The sequence below is a fragment of the Temnothorax curvispinosus genome, unplaced genomic scaffold (assembly GCF_003070985.1).
Source record: "Temnothorax curvispinosus isolate PA1 unplaced genomic scaffold, ASM307098v1 QBEX01002414.1, whole genome shotgun sequence".
Classification (NCBI taxonomy): domain Eukaryota; kingdom Metazoa; phylum Arthropoda; class Insecta; order Hymenoptera; family Formicidae; genus Temnothorax; species Temnothorax curvispinosus.
In genome coordinates this window covers 383,019-407,802 of record NW_020212194.1, presented here as the reverse complement: position 1 = coordinate 407,802, position 24,784 = coordinate 383,019, and the positions used below count along the sequence as shown (strand labels likewise).

Here is a 24,784-nt window from a genome sequence, read left to right as displayed (position 1 = left end):
GGAAGGAGTTCTTGCGCTCTGATCGCAAGATCAGCGATGCGATGCCCGCTCCTTCGGGACATATCTAATTGCCCGCAATTCCTGTCTTCCGGGTACGATGTACGTGAGCCCGCATTAATTGCCCTCGGGCGACGCGCATCTGCGTTCGTTGTTACGACGTGCGTGATACACCACTCCAGAGTTGTCACGGCTGTATGTACCGAGGAGAACGGTGCAACGGTTTCAATTGTCCGCAATATGGCCGCCGGCTTAGCTTCTCGGCTAGGTCTCATAGTCGTTATCCTTGAGAGCGCGCCGTGCATCTCTCCTCCTTCGTTTTGTTTCAGCGTACGCGGACGGAGCGGGCGGAAAGGCGGCGAGCGAGTGAGCGCGGAAGGAGAGACGGGCCAGTAGGAGGAAAAGAGGGACAGAGGTGGTCGAGGAACCACGCCACAATGAGGACCCGAATGTTGCAAAACCGCCTGTGCGTCCGCGACGCGGTACCGGCCGACATCTACAAGAAATGATAATTGCTGCTCATCCCCATCCCACGTGCCCCGCACAGTTCGTCCTGGTCTATCTACTCCCCCTTTCGTCCTATCAGACCTCCCACCCACCCGTACGATTGGCACATTGCGAGATGCTACCCCTTTTCGCGGGAGCCACCGGTTATTAGAGCAAGGGGAGTTCCGAGATCTTTGAGGAGACTCCCTCTGTTCTATTCAACGAGCGTCGAATTCCCTCGGAAATATAGACCGGTATTCCATTCCGAGAGGTTTCCAAGCGTGATTATCGGTCTTGTTTCTCTCATCGTTTTAACCTGGCTTAGTATTCAAACGAGAGTCGCGTGAGGATGGATAAGCATTAAGAGAAGATGGTTAAGGTGAAAGAGAGATGGATACAAGTGATTTATTATCCGAATCGCCATTGGTAACGCGAAAATAATAGACGATAGGTTTTTTTTAACGTAATTCAAAAAACTCAATTCTTACTTCTGTTTTATGTTTTATTTCTTTCTCTGCAGTTAAACGGAATAACGGATTAATTTCATTTCTCTGGAAAAATATATTTGCTGCATTATTATTGATTGGAGTAGAATTTGCTGCAGACACCCCCAAACAACCAAAAGCCCAGATCATTGCAATCATCGGTTGCAGCGATTCGACTTTGAATTAGTGTTCACTCTAAATTGAGCGGCGTTTTTATATAAGGCCGGGACCTAATTGCGGAACGGCGGTAAATTTTTTGACGGACCGCGCTCCCATGAAAAATCACTCGTCAGATATACATTACTAGCCTCTGTAGGGCCAGTCATCGTGAATCAACGGCTAAGAACCATATGTTCCTGACCGACTGCGCTATGGAGTCATTGAGAAAACGGTTGTAATGAGAGACCACCCAATGAGCACTTCGTGCTGATCGGCAAATCAACGGAAATTCGAGTCAAAAACCCTCTCATTATGCGCTTCATTATTTCGCAGGTGCAATCCACTCGCGCATAATCAATTCTGTCGTATTCTTCCTCCTTTGATATTCAGACACGGCCTGTTTGCGTATATATACCATCCCTAAAATTACTCCGACGTGTGAACATTATATGTGTGAATACATAATGCTTATAATTAACGAACAAAAATACCTATTAAGTTATTTGCATATTAATAAATAATTGAATATTTATTCTTATTTTTATCTGACTTTTTTACATATACCAAAAGTTTTAATAGGAAGAATACTCTTCTTTCGATCACATTCTTTATCTTTAAACCTACCCCTCGGATCTACCCTTAAGTTTATTAATAGAATCCGCCAAAAATTTATTGTAAAAGCGAATTATAATAAGATATCTCATAAATGCCTTTACATGCAAGTATGAAGCAATATAATTTTTGGCAAGCGCGACAACCTATTGTAGGTCGCAAGATAGAATTGTGGTATTTGGGCCTGAAATTTCTCTACCTGACTTGGACTAAGAAGGGAGGTATTATGGCCGCAGTAAAGCACTAAAACAGCCGAATAGTTCTAGAGGCCTCACGGCCTCTGCGCGGTAAGTGGACATTAGCGCCCGCATTGTGAAACGGACCGCATCGTCCTTAACTGATGGGAGCCTCGAACAAAGGAAGTATAGTTTACGTTGCGCGATCCTGAATATTACATACACGATAAACGAAAATAATTCATTTAATTAAGATAGAGAGAGGATATATTTATTATATATAATTATTATTAATATTTAAACACGTTTAGCATTATTAACAATAATAACATTTTTTATATAATTAAATTAAAATTATATATGAGGTCTTGTTTCGGATAATGACACTGACAAGTATAATAAATAAAATTGAAAGTTTGATAAGCAAAAGTCGCGATTATTACAAAACATCTTGTTCGCGATTATTACAAACTATCACGGATTACTATCCAGCATATCCTGCATACTTCGGCGCCTATGCCTCTCTGCGTATACGTATATAGAAGCTGCGTTTTACGCTTCGTGGATATTTTCGGGTCTTCTTAGCTCCTTGCTCGGCCCACAGTGGGGGGGGATTACCCACCGACAACGCTATTGGTTACCGAGATTGCGTTACCGCGTCTCCTGATGGGTAAAGGCATGAGAGGAATTCATCGTAGGTTCATCGAAGAAACGGTGATCCTCGAGGAACGTTGGGACCTCGCAAGATTGGCTTGCGCTAAAGTGCAACATTCCACTGCAGTAGGTACAATGAAACGTGTCGGTGGCAACTTACTCGAATGAATTTCAATTTATTCGAATGTTATTCGTACTATTCTCGGCACATACAATCAGCTGATGGCGCAAGTCTCAAATAAAAGGAAAGTAATAATCTGTTCGTTTACTCTCAAGCATTCTCCAAAATTAAAGCGCGACTTTCTAATCGAAGCTCCATCTAAAATTTTGATTCACATCTAAAGTAATCAAATTTTGTTTGAAATATTTGCGCATTACTTCAAGAATTTCGAAGACTGACACGTCTTGTAATGGGGTATTTATCTTGAAAACATATAAATTAGAAGAGTCAGTTAAGTAATTGTCATATTTAAATTTGCTGATAAACCAAAATAGATATTTGTACTTTTTACAAATATTTGTAAAATATTTGTTTTTCTAAAAGTCAATTAGATGCGAATGGCTTCTATTCTATGATTCCTATTTCAAATGCTTTGCAAAAGGTCAATTCACTTCCGTTTTCTTTCTCTTTCTTTTTTTTTCTCTCTCTCTCTTTCAGAAGATAATTCTCCTAACTGAATAATTTCCGGGCGTCCTCAGGCTTTCTCACGCCGGTCCTGCGCGAGGGAGGTATGTTGTCGAGCGCGAGACTTGCACGTTCACAGATCAAACAAGTGTAAAGAGGCAGCAGGAGAAAGATTCGCTGCAACATTCACACCGCCGCGCGTCCTGTCGCCCCTCGTCAAACACCATCGGGTTCGACGCGCGCGGATGGGAGATCCTTATCTCGAATCAAAGATGCAAAATCTTGGCTCAAGAGGTGAGGAAGGCCTTTTCTCAGGTAAGACGCGTTATTTTAAAAGAATTTCAAGATTTATGAGAGTGCGATCATTTGGATCCTTAAATTGTCGGATTTTAACTTTACCAAAGATCGTTGATCGACTTCTCGATCAACCATCTTTGGTAATAGTCGTGCATTTGCATAAAAAGAAAAATTACTCTTTTTGAAGAAGATTATGTGCCCGGGCAACAGAAAGAAAAGAGAGAGAGATGTTAAAAAAGAGAAGGTAATTCTAACAAAAAATTTGAAGTCATTTGCGTCTTGTTAAGAATTAAGTCAAGTCTAGTTACGAGCTAGGTGTCTCAACTTTATCCATTTCTGAAGTAAATGCGCCTTTCAATCTACGAACGTAATCTACGAAATAAAACGACATCTTCTACAGGATAAAACTATATTTAAGCAAAGGTGTTTTACTTGAGTCTCTTCAATCACGCACTGATCTCTTTTAAATAAATTTAAGACTTATTTATTTAAGACTTATAAAACAGACTTTTCAACTTTGACGCTGATTATTTTGAAGAATCGAAAACACAAGAAAGCATCGGAACAAAATAACATAAAGATTAAAAAAACAGAAAGACTAAGTCCAGAAAATGTTAAATTTAATCATTCGTATAATGTGCGATGTACGCTAAATGTACCTAGTACCTAGTAAAAAAAACTAATATTATTAAAAAATAAAAAATGTTATAAAAAATATGATAAATTACAACTTTGCGTTTTGCTAGAAGCAAAGATAACACTGTTTTTTTTTGTCCAGAAATAAGACAGATGGTAAATAAAAATCTACTGCCGTCTATTACTACATATTCAAATACAATCCAATATTTCACGTATCGTTTATCATGTGCCAAATCCGACAGAGGAAGTCATTACAAAGGAGAAGACAAAAAATTTTGATTAATAATTCGACAACAAATAGATTTTGTGCGTGTATAGATACACCGAGCAGTCGCACATGCGTTACCTAAGGTTCCACTGAAAAAAACAGGTTCCGAAAGAACCTGACCGAAAGTAAGTGACTATTAACGGTGGAATAGCTTTATAAAAATTTATCATCCCTGGGCTTAATAGTCCGTTCGAAGGACGGAGTATCTCGGTCGACGATGCCGATAATAAAATACCAATGAACGGAGTGAAAGAGGTTCCCCCCCCTTCCACCGCTCCTAGCCCGGGCTCCCTCCGCACTCGCGGGCCCGTGAAGAAGCGGCACACAACGATTTTACACGCTAATCCCTCCTACGTACGCATTGGTACCTGTCAAAAAATGGCGTTGGGGTGTAGGAATATCTCCTGAGACGGAGGAGATGGGCGATCTCTAACAGAAGTTAACCACAACGCAGCAGGGCTGCGAGTGGCCAGTTTCAATGGACAAAGGTGTAGACCCTCTGTCAAACTTTCAAAACAATGTTCTACTAATAGTCTCAGTTGCCGTTCAAAAAATATTCTAGTATTATATAATAAAATTTACGATAGTTATATATCACAAATGAAAGAATGTTACATATATCTCAACTATCAAAATATTTATGATTTTATAAAACTAACGTTGCACTTCACACAAAAATATTCTTGTATACTTTTTCATTTCACTTTAATTTAAATTTAATTACATTATAATATATATATTTTTCTTTTGGTAAATATCATTATTTGCAATTTATTGACTAGCATAAATTTCCGATTGTTATAAGTATGAATTGAACTGTTATCATTTCCAAAAAAACGTCCCTACTATATTCTTTTACATAATTATTCAACCTTCTCAATTATTATCTTTGCTTTACCTAGCAAGAGTTTCCTAGAACATTTTTTTAAATAAATAATGCTATAATTATCGGTAAGAGAAAAATATTTCAAAGAATGTATGGCATTCAAGAAGGCACTCGATTCAAGATATGACGGTCTACGCCAGTGAGAAGCAGGTCAGTATTGCTGTAAGGATTTCGATGAGGACAAAGAGATCCTTTCCCTTCCCCATCCTTTTTCTTACTTCAAGAACCTCCCTCTTCTGCCATGCCTTGGCAGGCCCGTCATTGCATTAATGTAAGCGCGGCCGCGTCGCGCCATCAAACAACGCAATGGCGAGCTGCAGCTGTCGGATGCTCGCCCTTCACGTAGCTAATGCTTCTCCAAATACTGCGCACCTCGAGGTACCGCCGAAAAGATAGAATACGCAGGTACAATGTAGAAAATAGAAATTTTAAAGTTAAATTTGAACTAAGTTTCTTCTTTTATCACTAAAGCTATTTAATTTTCTTCAAATAGATAAAATAAATAAAATATTTTATAAGTAAAAGAAATTTATGTAATTGATATTTGATATTTATCTTAAAAATTTGATTTTGTATTGCAGTATTAAATTTATATAAATTTGTACTATATAATTCATAAAAATCATCAAATATATTTGAATTGCCTTAAAAAATTGTATATATATCTTATATTACATTTAAACTGTAAATTATATAATAAATATTTATATAAAATATAATTTTATACAAATATTTCATTAATCTATTTGTTCATTCTTATCAAATCAGAACAGTAAACTCTTTTGATGCATTTAAACTCAATTTAAATATTATGTACATTATTAATGCAGTCTACATTTTAATTGGTATAAAATATTCAGTACTGCAATAAACTTGCAATATCTGTATTAACGCTTTCTTCCTCGGACGTTTTAGAGGTTCGTTAACGCCATTGTCGCGACTCACGTTTGCGGCGATTCTTTCCTTCCCGGCGAATTAAGGCGATGCCATCGCGGCAGACCGATCGTTTGTGTACTTTTTGTTTAGTGTGCATCGTTCTCGGCCTCGAGATGCATTCCATCGGCAAAGAATTTCGCCATTAAGTGCACTAAAAGCGAATTAAAACAGTCAATTGTTGACTGTGTATGATGATATGCATTTTTTCATTTAATCAAGTGTAAGATCGATACAGTGAATAGTGAAAAAATAATCTATGACTGCAAAAGTCGTGCTACGGTGATTCAGTCTTTTTTTTCTTATTAGAAAGGTGTGTGGCAATTTACAGAAGTGCGAATAAAACAGAAGCAAATTCGGCTATTGACCAACGCAGTGCTGTGCATTGCAGTTGCACGTGATAGATACGTGAATTTTTGTTATTTTAAAGCTTTCAAGTTGTGTCGAGCAGCAATCACGATTAATTTACTTACAACGATTGCCGATCTTGTAGGTACGCACAGATTCACTAACTGCAGATCATTGCGACTCTCATGCAGCGTGACTCTTCCGTTCAATTTTCCCTGAAAGGCCAGTAAACTTTTAATACGGAAAAAAATTAAGTTAGCCGTTGTACTAACATTTTCAGTTTGCTTATAAAAAGTTATATTATTTTTTATAAGTATGTTAAATAATACTTTTCAATTTAGTAATTATTATTTCTTCGAGCACAAATACGAGTTAATAACACGTTAGTTCAGCTACGAGTTTTGTTCCCGCGCTTTATAAATACTCTTTTAGTTATTTCACCGTTATTTCACGGGTACCCATATTTTGCCATTTTTATACTTTATTCAGGCCCCCTTATTTCTTACGCGTCGCGGAGCCTGAAGAAACCGGAGGCGGACAGGTTCTTTAGATATGAGTGTATCGTCCGCCGATCTGTTTAACCTTAGACAAATTTTTGTCGACAGGAAGACAGGTATGTCGAAAATCACAGTTAATTGGAGATTCGACAATTACTTGCCCTAAGCCGACCGAGCACAAAACAACATATACTTTTATCGAAAAAAATCATGAATAAAGATAGCCGCAAAAAATTAATCCGTTATTCTCTTGTACACAACAGTATCTCATCAAAATAAATATCTTGTAGCATAGCGTGATTGTTATCAATCTTAAAAATATAAATGTAATTATCGTCGATAGTGTATCAAAACGTGTAAAATAAAATCTAACAATAAGAAATCAAATTAATTACGTATCATTCGTTTATAATTTCTAAAAATTAAATAATTTATTTATTGCTATAATAAATTACTATAATATTATATGTATATAAGACATATAATAAACACGTATTACAATTTAGGACTCACAATCTTAAACATGGCTTACATGACTGAACAATGCAATTTTCAGGATTAACTTAAAATTTAAATATTTTAAATTTTAATTTGCATTGCAAACTCATTATTGCCTCAAAAAATTATTAATTAATATTTAATTATTGTTATAACAATATTGCTTGTTATAACAAGCATTATTGTAAAAATAAAAATTCCTCTAATTTGTATAAGCAATAATTTTTGAAAATCAAAATTCAAACAGCCAAACAAGATCTGAGGCAAGTACCATCATCGTAGAAGATAAGAAAAAAAAAGAAACTGAAGATAAAAGCAACAAGATTGAAGGGCAGGGGCAGGTACTTGCAGACTGTCGAATAGTCGGTACTAATGATCTAACCACGTGGGGTGCATCAACGCCGGTCGGATCGTGTAGCTTGGCTAAGTGAAAATGCGCGTAGATCCTTCGAAGATACAAGCCTCGCCGCCGAACCCCTCTTCGCGCAGTCCATAGCTCTCTCTATGGGTAAAACAATAAAAACACTAGCTCGCAGGACATAATCCCGCAGGATCATCTGCCCATCCATATGTACGCACCATCTTTCACATATGCACGCACATAGCAACACACTGTCCACCCGTCATACAGGATGTCTCAAAATACGCGGATTTAATTAAGTATTATAATACGAAGTAAATAATTAAAATCTTTGCAATTTCGTCACTTCGAATACCTATTCAAATATCAGGAAAGCTGGCTAATCGTAAAGTAGTTTCACGAGCCAAATTTTGCTAAACTTATGCCATTATGAATATTTTTACGATCCGCATTTAACCTAAACCGACTTACAACCTAAACTGACTTACAACTGCTTAATGTCTGTTCACGTTTTCGTTTGGCTGAAAAAACAACTTGTGGCACCATCTAACGTGAAGTAGTCTTATATCTTTGAAGTTTTTCTTTTTTCCTATTGGGTATTCGTCCTTATAAGAGCACGATATTTTAATATTTATATATTTACTATACCATTTTTTAAATAACGACTTCCGGATTGAAATCTCTGTAAGCCGAATTGTGTATAATCGACTCTCTTCTTCTTGTCTTTTTCCATGAATTTTTAATTTCTCGTGAAAATTTAAGAAAATTATTTGATTTTGTTAATTTCTTTTTCTTTTTTAAATAAATATTTGTGAAATAACTATTAAAATTCTCTTTACTAAATTCTCTTCAATTTATGTTTTTCTTCCATTTTAATGATAGATTAAAGAATTGGTATTTTCTAACATTTCTATTTTGCGCATGTGCTAGAATGAGAGTGGGGAAACCTTAAAAAGAATACTTCTCTACGATGACACAACAGAATTGAGAAACTTCTAGATCAGAACGCTTACAATTAAAATGTGACTATTCATTTATCCGATGTCAAATGTCCTTTAATAAAAGTGGAATTAATTGTTTACAACAAACATCGCCGCTAATATTTATTAAAATAAATTGTTTTTCTGTGTTTGTTCGTGTTTAGTTGTTTTTAATCAAAATTCTATTTTTTCTTTTATTGTGACACGTACTTAATCCTAATGCTGAAATGTTGCACGATGCTGCTCGAATAAACATTGGTAAGCAAGAACACGCTATTTGCCGTTTATTTATTTAAACTGCCTAGAGCGAGATGTCGGACCATCATTTATTTATTTATGATCTTTACAAGCCCGTCTCTTGCGTAACGTGTTGAAATGCACAAGGATGCTTCTTGAAATTATTTTATGGAGGGTAATTTGAGAAGGGACTTTAGGGTGGATATATCGTCTTCTTTATCTTTTTCCATACTTGGTAATTACGTGAAAAACTCGATTCTTGTAACGGCAGATGCAAAATGTTTCATTAAGAGTAAAAAATTCCATAAAAATATTGAGTAAATATATATTCAATCCTTTAGTCTTAAACTGAGAAAACAAATGTTTATATAAATTATATTCTCAATAAATATTAAGTTTATTATAATATATAAAAAGTATAAAAAAACATGACGATAAATACAACTTTGTAAAAAATTTTTAGCAATATTCATAAAACAAAGGATAGTTATAACATTAAGTTATCAAAAGAATATCTATTTTTCAATGTTTAAAACTTTTATACTCGTTAGTCGAATTAGTACGACGCCCTTCACGGAATGAGGGAGGTTCCAGGTTCGAATCCTGGCTGAGATAATATTTTTCGCAATAAATTCTTTACAGTTTTTAGATAATTAAATCAAGTCGATTTAATTCCGGGGAGGGAAAGGTTTTAATTCCAACAATAACTGTGTTTCAAGTCCGACAAATAAGTTGGAAAAATATGTACACAGAAATTAATATAAGCTGGCTATCAAAGATCTAAGCTTGGACCGTATGGCATTTGATTCTAATTTGATTGTATATCGTAACCGTCCTATTTCTCTTATTATCCTTTATACTTGTTTTAAAAATTTATCTGATTTATAGGTAATATATTGTTTTTATAGTTTCATGGTAAACTTCAATTTCTTTTCAAAAAATACTTATACAAACAATTCGATATTTTCTCGTTTTGTTTTAACATGGTAGTCTAAGTTTTTTTTTATATCAACGCAATTATTTCGCAAAAACAAGAGAAAATAGTTCTCCGTTTTGGTCATACGACGATAAACATACATCAAAATGATAAATATATCTGATAAAGAAATATATCAAATATTCTCTGCAAATTCTAAATTGCAAATTCCGAGAATCTGTTGCTTCTTTTATCCACAAGTTGGACAATTTTACAAGTCATTTCTTATTTGCCCTTATGTATGAAAGCTGTTTCTTCAAAAGTTGTTTTTCTTCGTAACTTTACAATTAGTGGATCCCCATTAAATTTACCTTTTGTCCATTCTTCTCTCTTCCTCTACGTGCGGTTGCATTCTTGCATGCTTATACTATTCAGTAAAAATAAATATCTCAAAGAATCAAGAAGCGGTAACAAAAGACTCACCAAAGAAAAAGTGCATACCTAAAAGAATACACCGAGAAAATACGATAGAAACTTACAAGCGTTGTGACAAGCGTGTCCTTAAATGTCATCGTTTTCACGTATATGCGCTTTTTCCCTCTACCTGCTTTCCATTCTGCCTATATTCAAAAACCTTTACTATTGAAGGACATTGACCTCCTATGACCTTGACAATATACCTACTGTCAAAATTATCCCCTCCGATAGGAAAAGATTTATAAAATTATATGACGAAATCTCTGGATGAAATTTGGAATGCTGCAATTATGTCTCAATATTTATAACAATAATTGTAGAAATTTAGAGCTTTTATGAAATATTGATGATAAATATTTGTACAATTTATTTCTGAATAGTATTTCAGCAAAGCAACAGCGTTATGACGAATCATCTTAGCAAAATATTTGCAAAATTTTTGATCAGAATTTGAGTAACTGAGTAACCTACAAAAGTTTTAACCATTGGTCAATTTTTATTAAAAAGTTATTAACAAAAAAGTTTAAAATATAACATTTGTCCTAAGTACTGAAAGACATAAAAGACTAATATATGTATGGGGAAATAACACCTACATATATGAGTGGAGAAGGAACTCCACCCCTCCCCCAGCATCCACATCCCAAAAAATCTAACCCAAATTTAACCTATATTATTGTAACAATAACTTTTTAGCAACTCTTATGAGAGTCATTTCTTAACATAAAATTGTTCCACATGGGTTTCCAACTTTCCACGCGAAATAAGGTCCATCCCACCCCACCCCCTGCTTACAGAGCGAAACAAGATCTATCATTATAGGGTACCACATGGGTTTCCAACTTTCCAAGGAAAGCAAGGTTTACCCCATCCCGCCACCTGCAAATAAATCAATGCCCTAAATTATTTTCTGATTCAATTCGAATTCAACTCCGGCATAAGAAAAATACATAGCTATTGAATTGCGGCCATTTTTTTAGGAAAAACTTTTTTGTTATCAAAAATAAGTTGCAGAAAAATCTAAGCGAAAAATTAAGTGTTCATGTATCTTAAAATTCCTTTTACATAATATATAAAATTACTCTTTCTCAACTTTTTACACTTTTTGCGAAATAAAAGACGAAATAGTTTTTGGGAAGTGTACATATCTTTCCTATAACAGCTGTAAGATATTTTCTTCTCTATTGGATGTAAATTGCGCAACGTTAATATTACCGTAGCCCAGTCACGCAACATAGATCGCACTACTGCAAACTCTTCAAATTACAGCGGGGTGTCGAGATGGAATACGTTTCGGCGATTGCATCCATGCCCCCGGGTGCCGCTGAATAATGTTCGTGGCTTAAGCCAGTATAAAATCATCCAATTAACCATTTATTGCCCATTTTTGGCTAAGCTGGGAGATGTTCTCATAAATGTAGAGATTTTTTGTTCTCATCATGAATTTTTTAGACCAATAAAAGTTTAAAATTTTTAAGGAAGGAGATGCAAATATACAATTTTTGTAAAATTGCACTAGTCTGCTGTGTATCTCGGGATACTTGAATTTCTTAAGACTTCAAAATTTTTATAAAATACAGATCGTTATCGTGCTATGGTTTATTGCAAACTAATTTCAGGTAAACTTTTTAGCTGGACGTCAGTTTAATGAAACCATGTAGAATATTATGCGAAGAAGTATTGATTCAAAATCAATATCTCCTATATAAACAAGCTTCACAATTTAATGATAATAATAATAACAATTTTAAACTTATTAAAAATAAAAATTAAAAAATAAAATTTTTTATTTTTTTCTTGCTTTCTACTTCCATTTTTTAGAACATAATCCTACACATACGCATATACAAATATACAATATTGCTATCACATTGCTATTGTCAGTAATACCAACTATCGAAATCACCAGCTGCGCGACGGGCGGAATATAGCTCATACCGCTCGCAACACATTGCCCTAAATGATATTTCTGCTGACGTTGTATTAAACTTGTCGCCGCTTAATTACATCTAGATAAATTATAAATTAACGGCACACACATCCGCCTCCGTTACTACGATTGCCGATATGATCGGAACCGTGCGATTTCCAGTCGGTCGGAGTTGCGCGTATGCGTCGCGCGCGCAGCGTTTAATTTGAGGTGTAATCGCTAATAACGTGAAGGTACAAAGACAATAGAACGGTGAAAAGGAAACAAGTGGATGTGGCAGAGAAGTAGGGCGCGGAAAAAGCAAGGCGGAAGAAGGACTCGGCACGAGTATCGCGTCAAAGCCGAGCAGTAATAATGGACTATTCTCTCCCTCCCGTTTTCCCTTAAACTCCCCTTTCTGGAAAGTTGCAACATGTGGTTACCGGCGCGCGAGGCACCCTTCTGCATCCGTCGGATTGCTTTTCCAAGGGCGCTTCTTTAAGCTGATTTATTTTTGTTATACTGATATTGTGACGCGACGTAACACGAATATTTGCTTAGCAAAAATTTGTTAATATTATGATTAATTAATGCTAATTATCTCCTTTTAAGACGTTATAGCTCGTAGTTAACTGTGACATGACGCCGGGTGCGTGATGTAACGTACGTGTATGCTCCTTTTTTCCGGTGTCTTCGCCAGATGCGCACGTGCACATGCACGTTGTATTTTACGTCATACAAATAAACGCGATACAATGATGAGTCTAAGGGATGATTGGCAGAATAAAAAGAGAGAACGGAGGGAGAGAAGTCACGCAACGAGCACAAATGTGTCTACGTGATGCACAACCCCTGTCCATGGATTATCGTGATCAGATCGCACACTCTTTCGTGGAAAACAGGATCATGCAAGCCGCAAAGTAAAATTTCAGTTGTGACAGTTGCTGTACAAAAGCAAAACGTGACCATGAAAAGGGAGTGGTGTATCGAAACGAGACAGTAATGCATGACGTGATGCATCATTCGTATGAAATTTCTTCTCTTAGAATCTTCCACGTTCATTCCATTTATAAAACGTGCATTTATATATAATATGAAGTTTTATAAAAATTGTGTTTATGATACCCATATATATGATGTTATGAAATATCACCTAAAATTAAAAAGCAAGTTCGGCACATAAACATTGAGAAAGGAGAGATATTGTAGTGCACTCTAAAGGGATGATTTCACTGTAATAGTTATTTGTGTAACAAGTGCGGGAAGTTGAGAATTGGACGAGTGCGGAGTGGACGCACGAGCCGAAGGCGAGTGCAATTACCCGCACGAGTGTCCAATTCTCAACCCGCACGTGTTATACATACCCTATTTTATATTACAAAGTGCGTGGAAAGTGGCCTATTGCATGCGCGCCATTTGTGCGACGGATGGCCAATTCCGCACGCGCGAGAGATTTCTCATTCGAAGCCGTGCGGGAATATCTTATTCCCACACGGGTTCGAGTGAGGAATTTCTCGCGTGGGAAATTGGCTATTTGTCGCACAGATGGCGCGCGCGGAATGGGCCACTTTCCACGCACGTGTGATAAGAATACTTTTTATACCTTTAATATTTTACGAAATCAAAATTATAAATTTAATATTTATATAAATATATTCAATTTATAAATATTTTATAAAGTTTTGAGTATAGTTATGCAATTGTGTTATTACAGCAAAATTATTAAATATTAAATTATATACCTTCGACGGGATACAAGATAAAAAATACGGAACTAAAATATTCTGTTCAATGTAAAGAAGGTGGTAGGGAGGGTTATTTGTCTATATTAATAATTTTCTAAGCTAGTTAATCATAAAGTATAAACCTGTATTTTACGGTGCTTAGTAAGAAAGTGAAACAAGTTTCACCCGGTAAATACCAACGGTAATATTTGCAGGCGGCAAATGTATAGATACCAACGTCAGCGATAACGTTCGGTGCCGATATGTCAGCAACGACGAAAGTCGTTTCTCCACGCTCTCGGACACGTGTATTTAATTTAATTGATCCATAATTACAACTACCGATAAGACTCGCCCTAGATGCCTCGGGCGTTTTTCCGTGAATTTCGTGCAACTTGATTAAACGAAGCTACGTACTGCAGCCGATAAGTTATATGCTTAGTGGGGATTAGAACTTCGGAAGTTTCGAGAGAACACATTAATGCCGTTATTAGAATTTCTAACTTAAGAGAATTCTAAAGTGTACATATATATACAATACATATATATAATATTACTAGATATATATTTTATATATTTTGTCTCACTCCTTTTCTCCTAATTGAATTTACAGAACAGCAAACTTTGGCATTATTCCATTTAATATTGTCATTATACGAAAGTAAGCTTATAAAGGTGCAAAATTGAGATGCGCAAAATAATCTTCTGACAATCGTGTCAGGTGTATACGCGGCAATTTTACGACAGCATTGCGGTCGCAAAGTGGCCGAGAAAAATTGCGAACAACGGTGATTTGTCGCGAGATGAGAAAAAAACAGAAATCTCTCTCTCATTAAACCAACGACGCGATGAACCGATGTGAGAGAAGCATTTAGTCACATTAGCGCCGCTATGAAATCGCCACTCGCGCCATGCCATGGACCGGCGTCACAATCAGTTGCGATCGGCGCAACGGTCCAATGCGTTCGCGCCCGCGCCGTCCTTAATTACAATCGCAAATGAGACGGGGAACGGATAATTGCCGGGCATGTCGCAAGTCGCCACAATGTTGTCCAGCGGGTATGTCCCCCGGACTCCCCCCCCGGGGGGAAAACGATCCTACACGTAAGGAATATTATGTATGTGCAACTGGAAAGTGCATTCCGACAGGGACTTCGGTGTTTTATTGGACCATGGTGGTGATAATTTAATTGAATCCGATGACACAATTAATTAATGTATCAGTCTTTATAACGCGTACAAATGTGTTTCGCTGAATATAAACGTTATATACAAATTTTATTCATCGCGATGTAAGAATGTAAGAATGTTATGTTAAATTTAACTAGAGTTTATACATAAAAAAAATTTATATTACTATATTTTTATAATATGTTTTATGAGTAATATATTAACAACTTACGTATAAAGTTTATTATAAGTAATATAACTTCCAAACTGTAAAACTGTATTCTTGTACTAACTGTTTATATATGTATAATTAAATGTATTTAATTGTAATATAAATTATGTATAATAAAATTAACCCTGGCATATGACTTCGTTTTTTAATTGACTACATGCGGCGTGACATTTTTGTTGATACGAATAATGCGAGAATATTTTCTCGCAGTTTTTGTTATTTTTGTATGAAACAAGATCCGTTGACATTTACCGCGATATTCCGGTAAACTTCCAACTTAAGAAATCATCTGTACGTTTTATATTAAGAAACTCAGACTCTTCTTTTAGCAATATGTTATTAATAACTTGCCTCTGCGCGCACGCGCGTGTCCCCCCCCCCCGATAAGATACATGGGATCATTTTGCAAATAATATAATAATGTATTTTCCTCTCGCGCGACATTATTGAAAAATAAAAATAATATTGCCGGCCTACATATGGCGCAAGGTCGATTGAACCTGACCGTTAATTTCCGCCTTTAATGGCTACAAAATGCGTCACATGGAAAGAGTATTAAAATCGACAAACGTAGATTCTTTTATTATCGCGCTTTATTATCATTTATGCGTGCTGCGATCGCTTACACGGAAAGTACATTCCCACGGCTACAGCCCATCGATCAATGCGTCTACAACGGACACTTTGCGGTGCTGACTTCCGCGTTTAACTAGCATCTATATTTAGACATTTACCACGACGCCGCGACGGTGAGATTTCACTCGTAAACCGCCATAAAATAATACACTGTAATTAGACACGCAGCAATCGCGCTGAGGTTTCACTCGTAACATTGCGTCTCGATATTTGTGCACTATTGCCCTCGATATATACTCGAGCTCCGCAACTCATTCCACTAAAACCTTCGGTCCCGTTATATACCTTCTTTATTATTATCGTTATTACTTATATTTGGATACGACCAGATTGGATAAAATTTCCGATATTTTCACGTCGTCGCGCGTACAATTTCTAATTAATCTCGGCTGCTTTGTGCTTTAGAACGCCGATGTTCGATCGATAGCGTTGTAATGGATTTCTGTTAGCGCTTTCCGTCGCCATACAATTGCACTTGCATTTAGCATCTGTCGACGTTTCTATGGGATGAATGCATGCTATCGTCTATGAAACATATTTGCAAAATTCTTAAAATATATATTTGCTCGACCACACAGCTATTGCAAAATTAGATAAAAGATATGATGACAATTGTAACAAAATAACTTAAAACCTAAAATACATTGCAAAATATGTTACCATTTAATTTGTTATTATAATTTTGTTTGCAGTGTGATTGCTATTATATATACCAATACACGCTATTATTTAAGTGAATGTACATCATGTTTTATTTTCATTTTTCTCCAACAATAAAAAGACTAAATAATAGAAATAATAAATCGATTGTTTTATTTCCCGCTTTGCTATAATAAGAGAAATAGGATTAACTATTATTTAGAAAGACAATTAAATTATATATATTACCCTTCATATTATAAATTAAATAATTATTTGTTCGTTAATGAAAATATATCACACGTGCGGATCATATTTTATATAATTACTTTCTGTTAGTAAGTGTTTATAAAAGACTATTATTTCAATCTTACATAATAAGAACGTAAACACTAAAATCAGTTTCAAGATTATTCTGTAATTACAAATATTATTACAATAAATAAGAAATCCATTAGTTGCGCTTGAAATAAATTTCAACGTCAATGCGATTAGTCGTCAACACTTAATTGAAACGTGTGAACGACTAATTGTTCGTCTATGTATTTCTGTTGACACCTTTCCTTAGAATAGAGTCGCTTCTACAGACAATATGTGTATTTGTACTTTCGCCAATTCGCAAAAGTTTCACTTGTTTGACTGGTATAAATAATTTCTGTATTTTTTCTTGCGCATTATTGGTTTTGCATAAAAAAACAACTGTGCATTGATTTACTCTTACGTATCAGGGAATACCAAGTAATACTTTCTAACAAATCTTTGTAATTAGTTCATAAAATTAAATTTAATTAACGTATTCAGTATGAAAGTATATATATAATAAAATGTCGGGATTCATCGTGAAATTTATATAATAATGTATCACGAAATTTTTGCATAATGCTGTGACAAGCATACGACTTTTTATGCAAGACATAATTTACATATATTTAAATAATACATACATACATGCACCTCGTGTATAAAATAGAATATCGTAATTTCAACCAGAAATTATTTTACAATGAGATTTATTCAGCTTTATATTCTGATAAATATACTTATTATTTATACGATTGCTTCCAAGATATCGAAGAAATATTTTCCTTAGCTACGCGTGACATCTAAACTTCAATAGCAGAATGTGACGAGACTTTATATATTTACGTTTTTTGCCCAGTGTTTACAAAATCGCGCTATCTTATTTATTACGTAATGCCGTATCGTAAGTCGACACCTTCCGGTGAGCTGAAACTAGAAAAAACCGTGCTGTCAGCATGAAGATGCGCAGAAATAATCCAACGGATATCACAGCACGCTCAGTATCTACCATCGTGTATCGTAAAGAATTACACGCACATATATGGTCTAAGACCATCCGAGAGTCACGATTTCCGGGAATAACAAAGGACTAAGGTATCTATATATCCTCGGTCACTTTGAAACAAGGTTTCTGGAGAGAGGAGCCGAAACTAGAGCGAAGGGAAACGAAGATAGAGAAAAAGAGGGCGAGAGATAGAGCGAGAAGGAAGGAACGAGGTTGGGCAGGGCCCGCGTAATGAGTATAATCAAAATGGTTTAGTCGAGAAAGAGAGAAAGAGAGAGAGGAGAGCCAGCCCGCGAGCTATACCTTACCAGTGTACACGACCATGCATTTGAATTTGAATTTCAAGCCAACTTTGCCATAATGTTCATTGGTCACGAAGGAGCCATCTGGTGGACGACCAAATTACGGGTTACTATCCATTCTTTTCCTACTCGTCTCTAGCTGCATTATTGTTCCAATAGAATCACGCTTTCGTCTAGTCCTCTTTATGTGTGTACGCCGGTCGGTGGGTAAGATATCGCGAGTCCGTGAACGTCCTCATCGCAGATGTTTTGCCAACGTCTGTTTTGATCATCTTTTTGCTCCAGGTATCGGCAGACTTCCTCCTCGGCGTGTGCAGACTGATGCTGGCGGCGCGGCGTCCTGCTTGACCTTCCGTCAACCCTTCAGGACCCGAGGCCACCAATTCAAGGATACCAAATTTACTTTAGACTTAAATAGATAGATAAAAGATATATTTTTGATATAAATTTTACTTTCGGTAGGTACACATCTTTGTGGTACTGCATCCGTCACACGTCGATAGATGCTGTTATTAAATTTGATGCATACCCCTATTCTTATCACCTTACGCATAACTCATATATCTCCATATTTTTATACTTAGCGTATTTAATCTCTATGTTAAAGAGAATGAAAGAAACAAATTGCCCTTTTACGTTGGTAAGTTGGCAACAGTAAAATATTCGCAGCCTGAATTACCTGGGACAAATTTTTAACGTTTAAATGTCAAGTCAGTTTGAATAATGTGTTTTGAATAATACTTGTAGAAATGGTTTCGGATATTTTATAAAGTTTCCCAAAGTGTGAAACGACACAGGTAGGTAAATTTCTTAGCATTAAGAAAACCATTTCGAAGTAATCTGGGAATTCAATACATCACTTTTACGATATTTTCTTGCCGGTTCCCGACTGTACCGATCCTTTGAAATATTATTTTCTAATAACCTTCGGTTAAACTCACTTTTCATCTCTTTCTAACTGCCCTCTTAGAACAGTTAAGGCAAAGGTGTTCAGAAACATGTTAACAAGAATACAAGACAGAAGCTAGAATTACCTGATACATTGATACCTCAATGAGATTTAATACTTACATAATTTTGCTAAACTTTTGCCCCGACAAAACCACGATCTCTATTGTAATATACATATATAGATTGTTAGTGTTGTGTAAATTTTAAATTATTCATCTATAACGATTTACTTTAAGCAACACTAATTGTAAGCTCCTCTTTTATTTTTTCTTTTTGTAAACGCATTTCCATATTATTAATTTTTATTTTACAATATGTCTAAAAGTGGTCCAAAATAAATTATATTCCATTTGAGTCATTTTTAACCCTTCCTATGTATCGTACTCCCAGATTACTTCGAAATTGTTTTCTTGCCGAACAATTTACCTTTCCTTTACCCGGCGTCACACTGCTCTCTCGTCCCAGGCTTTAGTCCCACAAAACTTATAAAATAGCCGAAACTATTTCTAAAAGTACTAGCCACTGCTCTTACTCAATATGTTGTTAATTTACTTAAACTAATGGAGTTAAAATAATACTATGCTTTGTGTTAAAATAATAAATTTTGACACACATGGTAGTTAAAAATAACAAAATGTTATTTAACTCAAGATATTGGTTTAAATTTTATCCCTTAATATTTAATAGTGCATAAGATGCCTCAAAGACGTCATAAATCAGGTCATAAAATCTTAAAGACGTTATAATATATAATATATGTATATCTAATGATAGTTTTATAAAACGTCTTTTTAGACTTCATAATATTCTCTAGGGTTATTATTAAATAAAGTTAATTATCAAATTTATGACAATGCAGAGAGAATATTTACACAATTACAGTTATAAATATTGAATTTGTGATATTAATTACTTTATTTTAATTAAAGTTGAAAAGTTCATTTATTGATGAGAATATCAAACGCATAGTGACACAGCATTGAATGATTTAATTACGTCTCGTACTATTTCATATAATGACACATATAATCAAAATATCCATATTAATTAACAACAGATATTAAAATTTTATTATATTGCTGTGCTTGTTTATTATTTGTTTCAATATGATACCAGTCAGTAAATAATATAACAATAGTAATATTAAATTTTGGTTACACACATATGATATTTAATATCCTTTAAATAAAACATCACATAAAGGCGTAAAATTAAGACTCATCAGATGTGGCAGCATGACATTCATTAAGATTCATAACTTAAAAAATCGCCCAAACAGGAAGACAGGCAAAAAAGTATCGGCAAGAATAACGTTGCAACGTTCCTTTATTAATAAGCACTAATCCATAGCACGATGTCGGAAGAATACATTTCTTTGGGGGTCGACGTTATAGTTTACGCTTTGTAAATTTAAAAGTAAAGTCTTTAAGCTTTTCCAAATCAGTGGTGCATGTTTCATGTTGATCACCCTTTCTGTACCCTTATTGTATGCACGTAATCCCTTAAGTCGCATTTGCAGTTTTCAGCTGTTACTACAACAACTATGTATCGTCTCTCAAACATTGCAGACCCAATGCTTTAGAAAATCACCCCTGATTAGGATCGTTTCTTTCTGATTACATCACGTCGCTATGTACGTGGCGATCCTTTATTGTCCGCTTGAACGTACATGTGTATAACACGAAATTTCTTTCATGTCGCGATTTAACGACAGAATGACGTGATCTGTGTTTCCGCCTATTAATTTTTCTAAGACGATGGTCTTTCGCAGGTACTACGATATTTTCCCTTCGTATATAAGAAGGGAAACGAGGCAATGTAATTCGAGCGAGCGGCTCTGCAGAGCCCTCATGCTCTCTAAATACTTAATAACGCCCGACAAACCCTTATAACATCGTGTTTCCTGTTACGGATTAAGACGTTAGGCATGTTGGGAAAAAAAGAGAAAGTATAAGTATTCGTCTTGTCGAACGTCTCTTCACGCTTTACCAGTGTGTTCAGTAAGTACGCAGTGGATGATGCAACAGTAAACGATTTAACGTATGGCACTGCCAAATATCTAGCATTTAATCTAAAGGCATTCGTTCTAGACAATACAATAAATGTAAGAGCAAATTTTATTGATATATTTATGTAATTAAAAAAAGAAAGAACAAATTCGAATTAAAACTGTAGGTAGATAAAGTTGCAAATAATCTATAATAATCTAAATTATTGTAAATCTGTTAAATAAAATTTGATATGTGATGAGATCTATATATAAATGCAATTCTTTTTAGATATATCGACTGTAATGAAAAAATTTTTAGGTCCCATTAATCAACAACTTACATATTACGCTTTCGCTAGACGTCGCGATACCTTATTTTTAGCTTTTTACTGGCTTATCCTCATCAAATCGGATCATATAAATGATCAACCGATCACATATGCAAAGAGCACAAGTCAACGAAAAAAAAAAACGTATATGTATGATGTTTATATGATAATTATTTTTTTTTGTTTTTCAAGTTTTTATACATCTTATTAAATTCCTATAATCTACAGGTAACGAGCAAGGAGCACAATCTCGAGGAACGACCGTCGTTTACGGCGAATATTTTAATCGCATTGCCTGTTGGTCCGATACTCCTAGGACTATCATGTATCCCATCCGGACTGACCGCATTCTCATCCGCGTGACGTCAGCATCGAAAAGAATCTTTTTACCGCGCGCGTAGAGGAAGCTCATGAATTTGCGCCTGGCTACATGTCGGCGCGACGGCCTTAAAAATTCCCGATGTTCGTTTATGGCCGGCTAATTAGATTTTTATCTTCATTAACGGCCCATCCGGCAAATCCAGTCCCGTGAATCGCCGCGATTCACGCGTCGCTCGCGCCTATATGTGTACCGGCGATCTCTGGCGATCGACCCGCGTTTAACGCGTGACGAGTATACGTGTCCGCCGAAACCGTTCGGCCTTGAAACGCGATCGAGCACGAAGTGTAATATCACACGCTGGGTTTCCATTTTAGAGAAAAGGTTACGATTACGTCGCGGTCTCTGTCTCCGTTTCTTTTTATTGTCCATCGTGTGCTTGGCTTATTCGCTCGCCGTAACAGCATTTGTCAACGCATATATAAAATAAGGATGCGCATGAAATGCCGCATTCCACGTATTTCAGCGCAGAATATTTCGTATATATTTCGCGATTAATATCCCTCAGGACTATAAACACAAACGGACGGCAAATGAGAACCAGTTGTCCCCCTCTCGTTTCGCCGCGGTCACTTCGTTTCAAATCTTGGTTAATGCGATCGAAGCGAGCAAGAAGAGCGAGAGAGAAAAATAAGTAGGCACGCGAAATATTTTATGACTATTTAAAAGAAATCCAATTTTCGATCGTTTCGTTTATATCGATCATGTAATTTATGTCGCGCGGCGCAATGTGTTAAAATTTTATGCGTAGTATATACTTCGCAACTAATTCGCATCAAGAACGTAGATCGTATTTTACTATTGAGAGTTACAAGCAAATTATATTTTATAAGAGGACAGGATATATTGCAGACATGTTAATTCACTTCGACATATTTTATGCCAGTTGACACAATTCTCTGTGTTTAGCTATTTTCGGCAAAAGACCAAATGTCAGACAACTATCCACTTAATTTGCAAACTTTTATAAAACTTTTATAAACTTTTATAATGAATTTATCTGTGAACAAAATTGTAATTATTAATCGATAAAAACTCTTGTGCTCTTCAAATTTTATTCATTTTTGTTGACAAATTTTAGCAAGCGGGATTATAACATCAGTGATATAACATGATCGTATACCGATAATTCGACAATAATAATTTTAAAGATTTAGTTCCATAATTCTGCGCTATTTCTAATGCAATAGTGTGATAATAATAATTTATTGAAAATATATGTACACAGTTGAAGTTAATATTGCATCGACCTTAAAACATTGTTCAATATTGTAAAAAAAAAATCAAAAAGATCAGACGTAAAGTTTCTTGTCGTATAATCGTACAATATCTCGCGGGCATTCTCACGGACCAGTCGATATCGCGTAAATCACCCGCGAAAACATCCATAAAACGTTGAATCTCTCTTCCGTACGCCACGTTGCGTATATACGAGCATCTAAACGGGATGGAACTTGCGAGACGATTCTGCGGTCATACGAAGGTGCGGCCGCCTGGTTTTACGACTTTCGTTTAATTTCTGCACGCGTTTTACTAGCAAGGGATCCAATACGACGTCGTGGCCGTCGCCGAAGGGAGCCTAAAGACAAGTCAAGGAGTTTTTCAAAATTTTGAAATCCGATTAAGTTTCGCGTCTAGCGTACCTAGTAACTTTTATTACGGTTCATGGAAAGCTAAAAACCGGAGTATTTTATTATCGGCTAAAAATAAATTCTTATAAATAAGAATATGTGAAATCCAACGTAGGTAACTGAAAGAGATACGCAATGTATGAACTCTCAATTCAGATAATTGAAGATTCTATGTACATACACAAAATGTATTTATATAGAGAATAAGTATATATACCAACTGGGTATTTGTATAATTTATTAAGATGTGTTAAAAATTAATTTCAAAAGAGATATGTGTCACAATTTAAACTTATGGCAATAATTTTATTTAAAAAAATTTGTTCTTCTATTTGTCTTCATCTAATTCTGTAATTAATATAGTTTCTCTTGGTCTTTAATCTCTAAGTTAAAGAATGACATGTACTTCAACTTAGAAATGAAAATCTAGTTTTGCTTTATCCTGTTTCCCATTCAAATATTACCGTAGCGTAAGCCTTTTTTTTTACAAGACTATGATATTTGAGATAGAGGCACCCTCATCACACGCTTCCATCATTCCATCTGACTTTCTTTCAACGTCAACGTCTGCTCTGTCCAAACGAGTACATTACAAGATCGGCGCAAACGACTCCAAAACTGTCACGTCGCCTGAGTAAGGGGATTAAGATGAGGAGGGAAGGGACGGAGGGGGCAGGTGCGTCGTGAAACGTTCTTAAGTTATTCATGAATTCGTTTAATCGGTTTCTGCGCATACTGGGCTATCTCGTTTTCTAAGTTTTTATCGCGCGGTCAGGCTGGTAATCAATGTTAATTCGTAGAAAACCATACCGGTAACAAGGACCATAAATTCTTTATTAGCCGGGAGCACTGAGATCTTCTTTTTTCATTACTGTCTCTTCCTTACTCTCGCTACGATTCCTACGTTCCCTGCCTCGTGAGTGCTCGCGATGCTGGAGAACGAAGACACGGTGTCTCCGAGTAACTTGAGATTTATACGATGGATTCCGCAATGTATCGTACAGGTTTATCTGTATTACGGATTTTCGAGGCGTGGATATACAAGCTGGATATCT

At 35.7% G+C, this 24,784-nt stretch overlaps 1 protein-coding gene across 12 annotated transcripts in view; it reads right to left on the bottom strand.

The window, feature by feature from the left end:
- The window catches only part of LOC112451622 (voltage-dependent L-type calcium channel subunit beta-2-like), an 80,634-nt gene that overhangs the window by 38,873 nt on the left and 16,977 nt on the right, over window positions 1–24,784 (bottom strand). For 8 of the 12 annotated variants that reach the window (XR_003040391.1, XM_025011354.1, XM_025011356.1 and 5 more), the window contains one exon: window positions 6,691–6,780. The exons of the other annotated variants lie outside the window; for them this stretch is intronic. Coding sequence is in view for 7 of the 8 variants with exons in the window: in XM_025011354.1 (XP_024867122.1) it covers window positions 6,691–6,780 (90 nt within the window). In the remaining variant the exon portion in view is untranslated. The remainder of the gene's footprint in view (window positions 1–6,690; window positions 6,781–24,784) is intronic. 12 annotated transcript variants of the gene reach the window in all.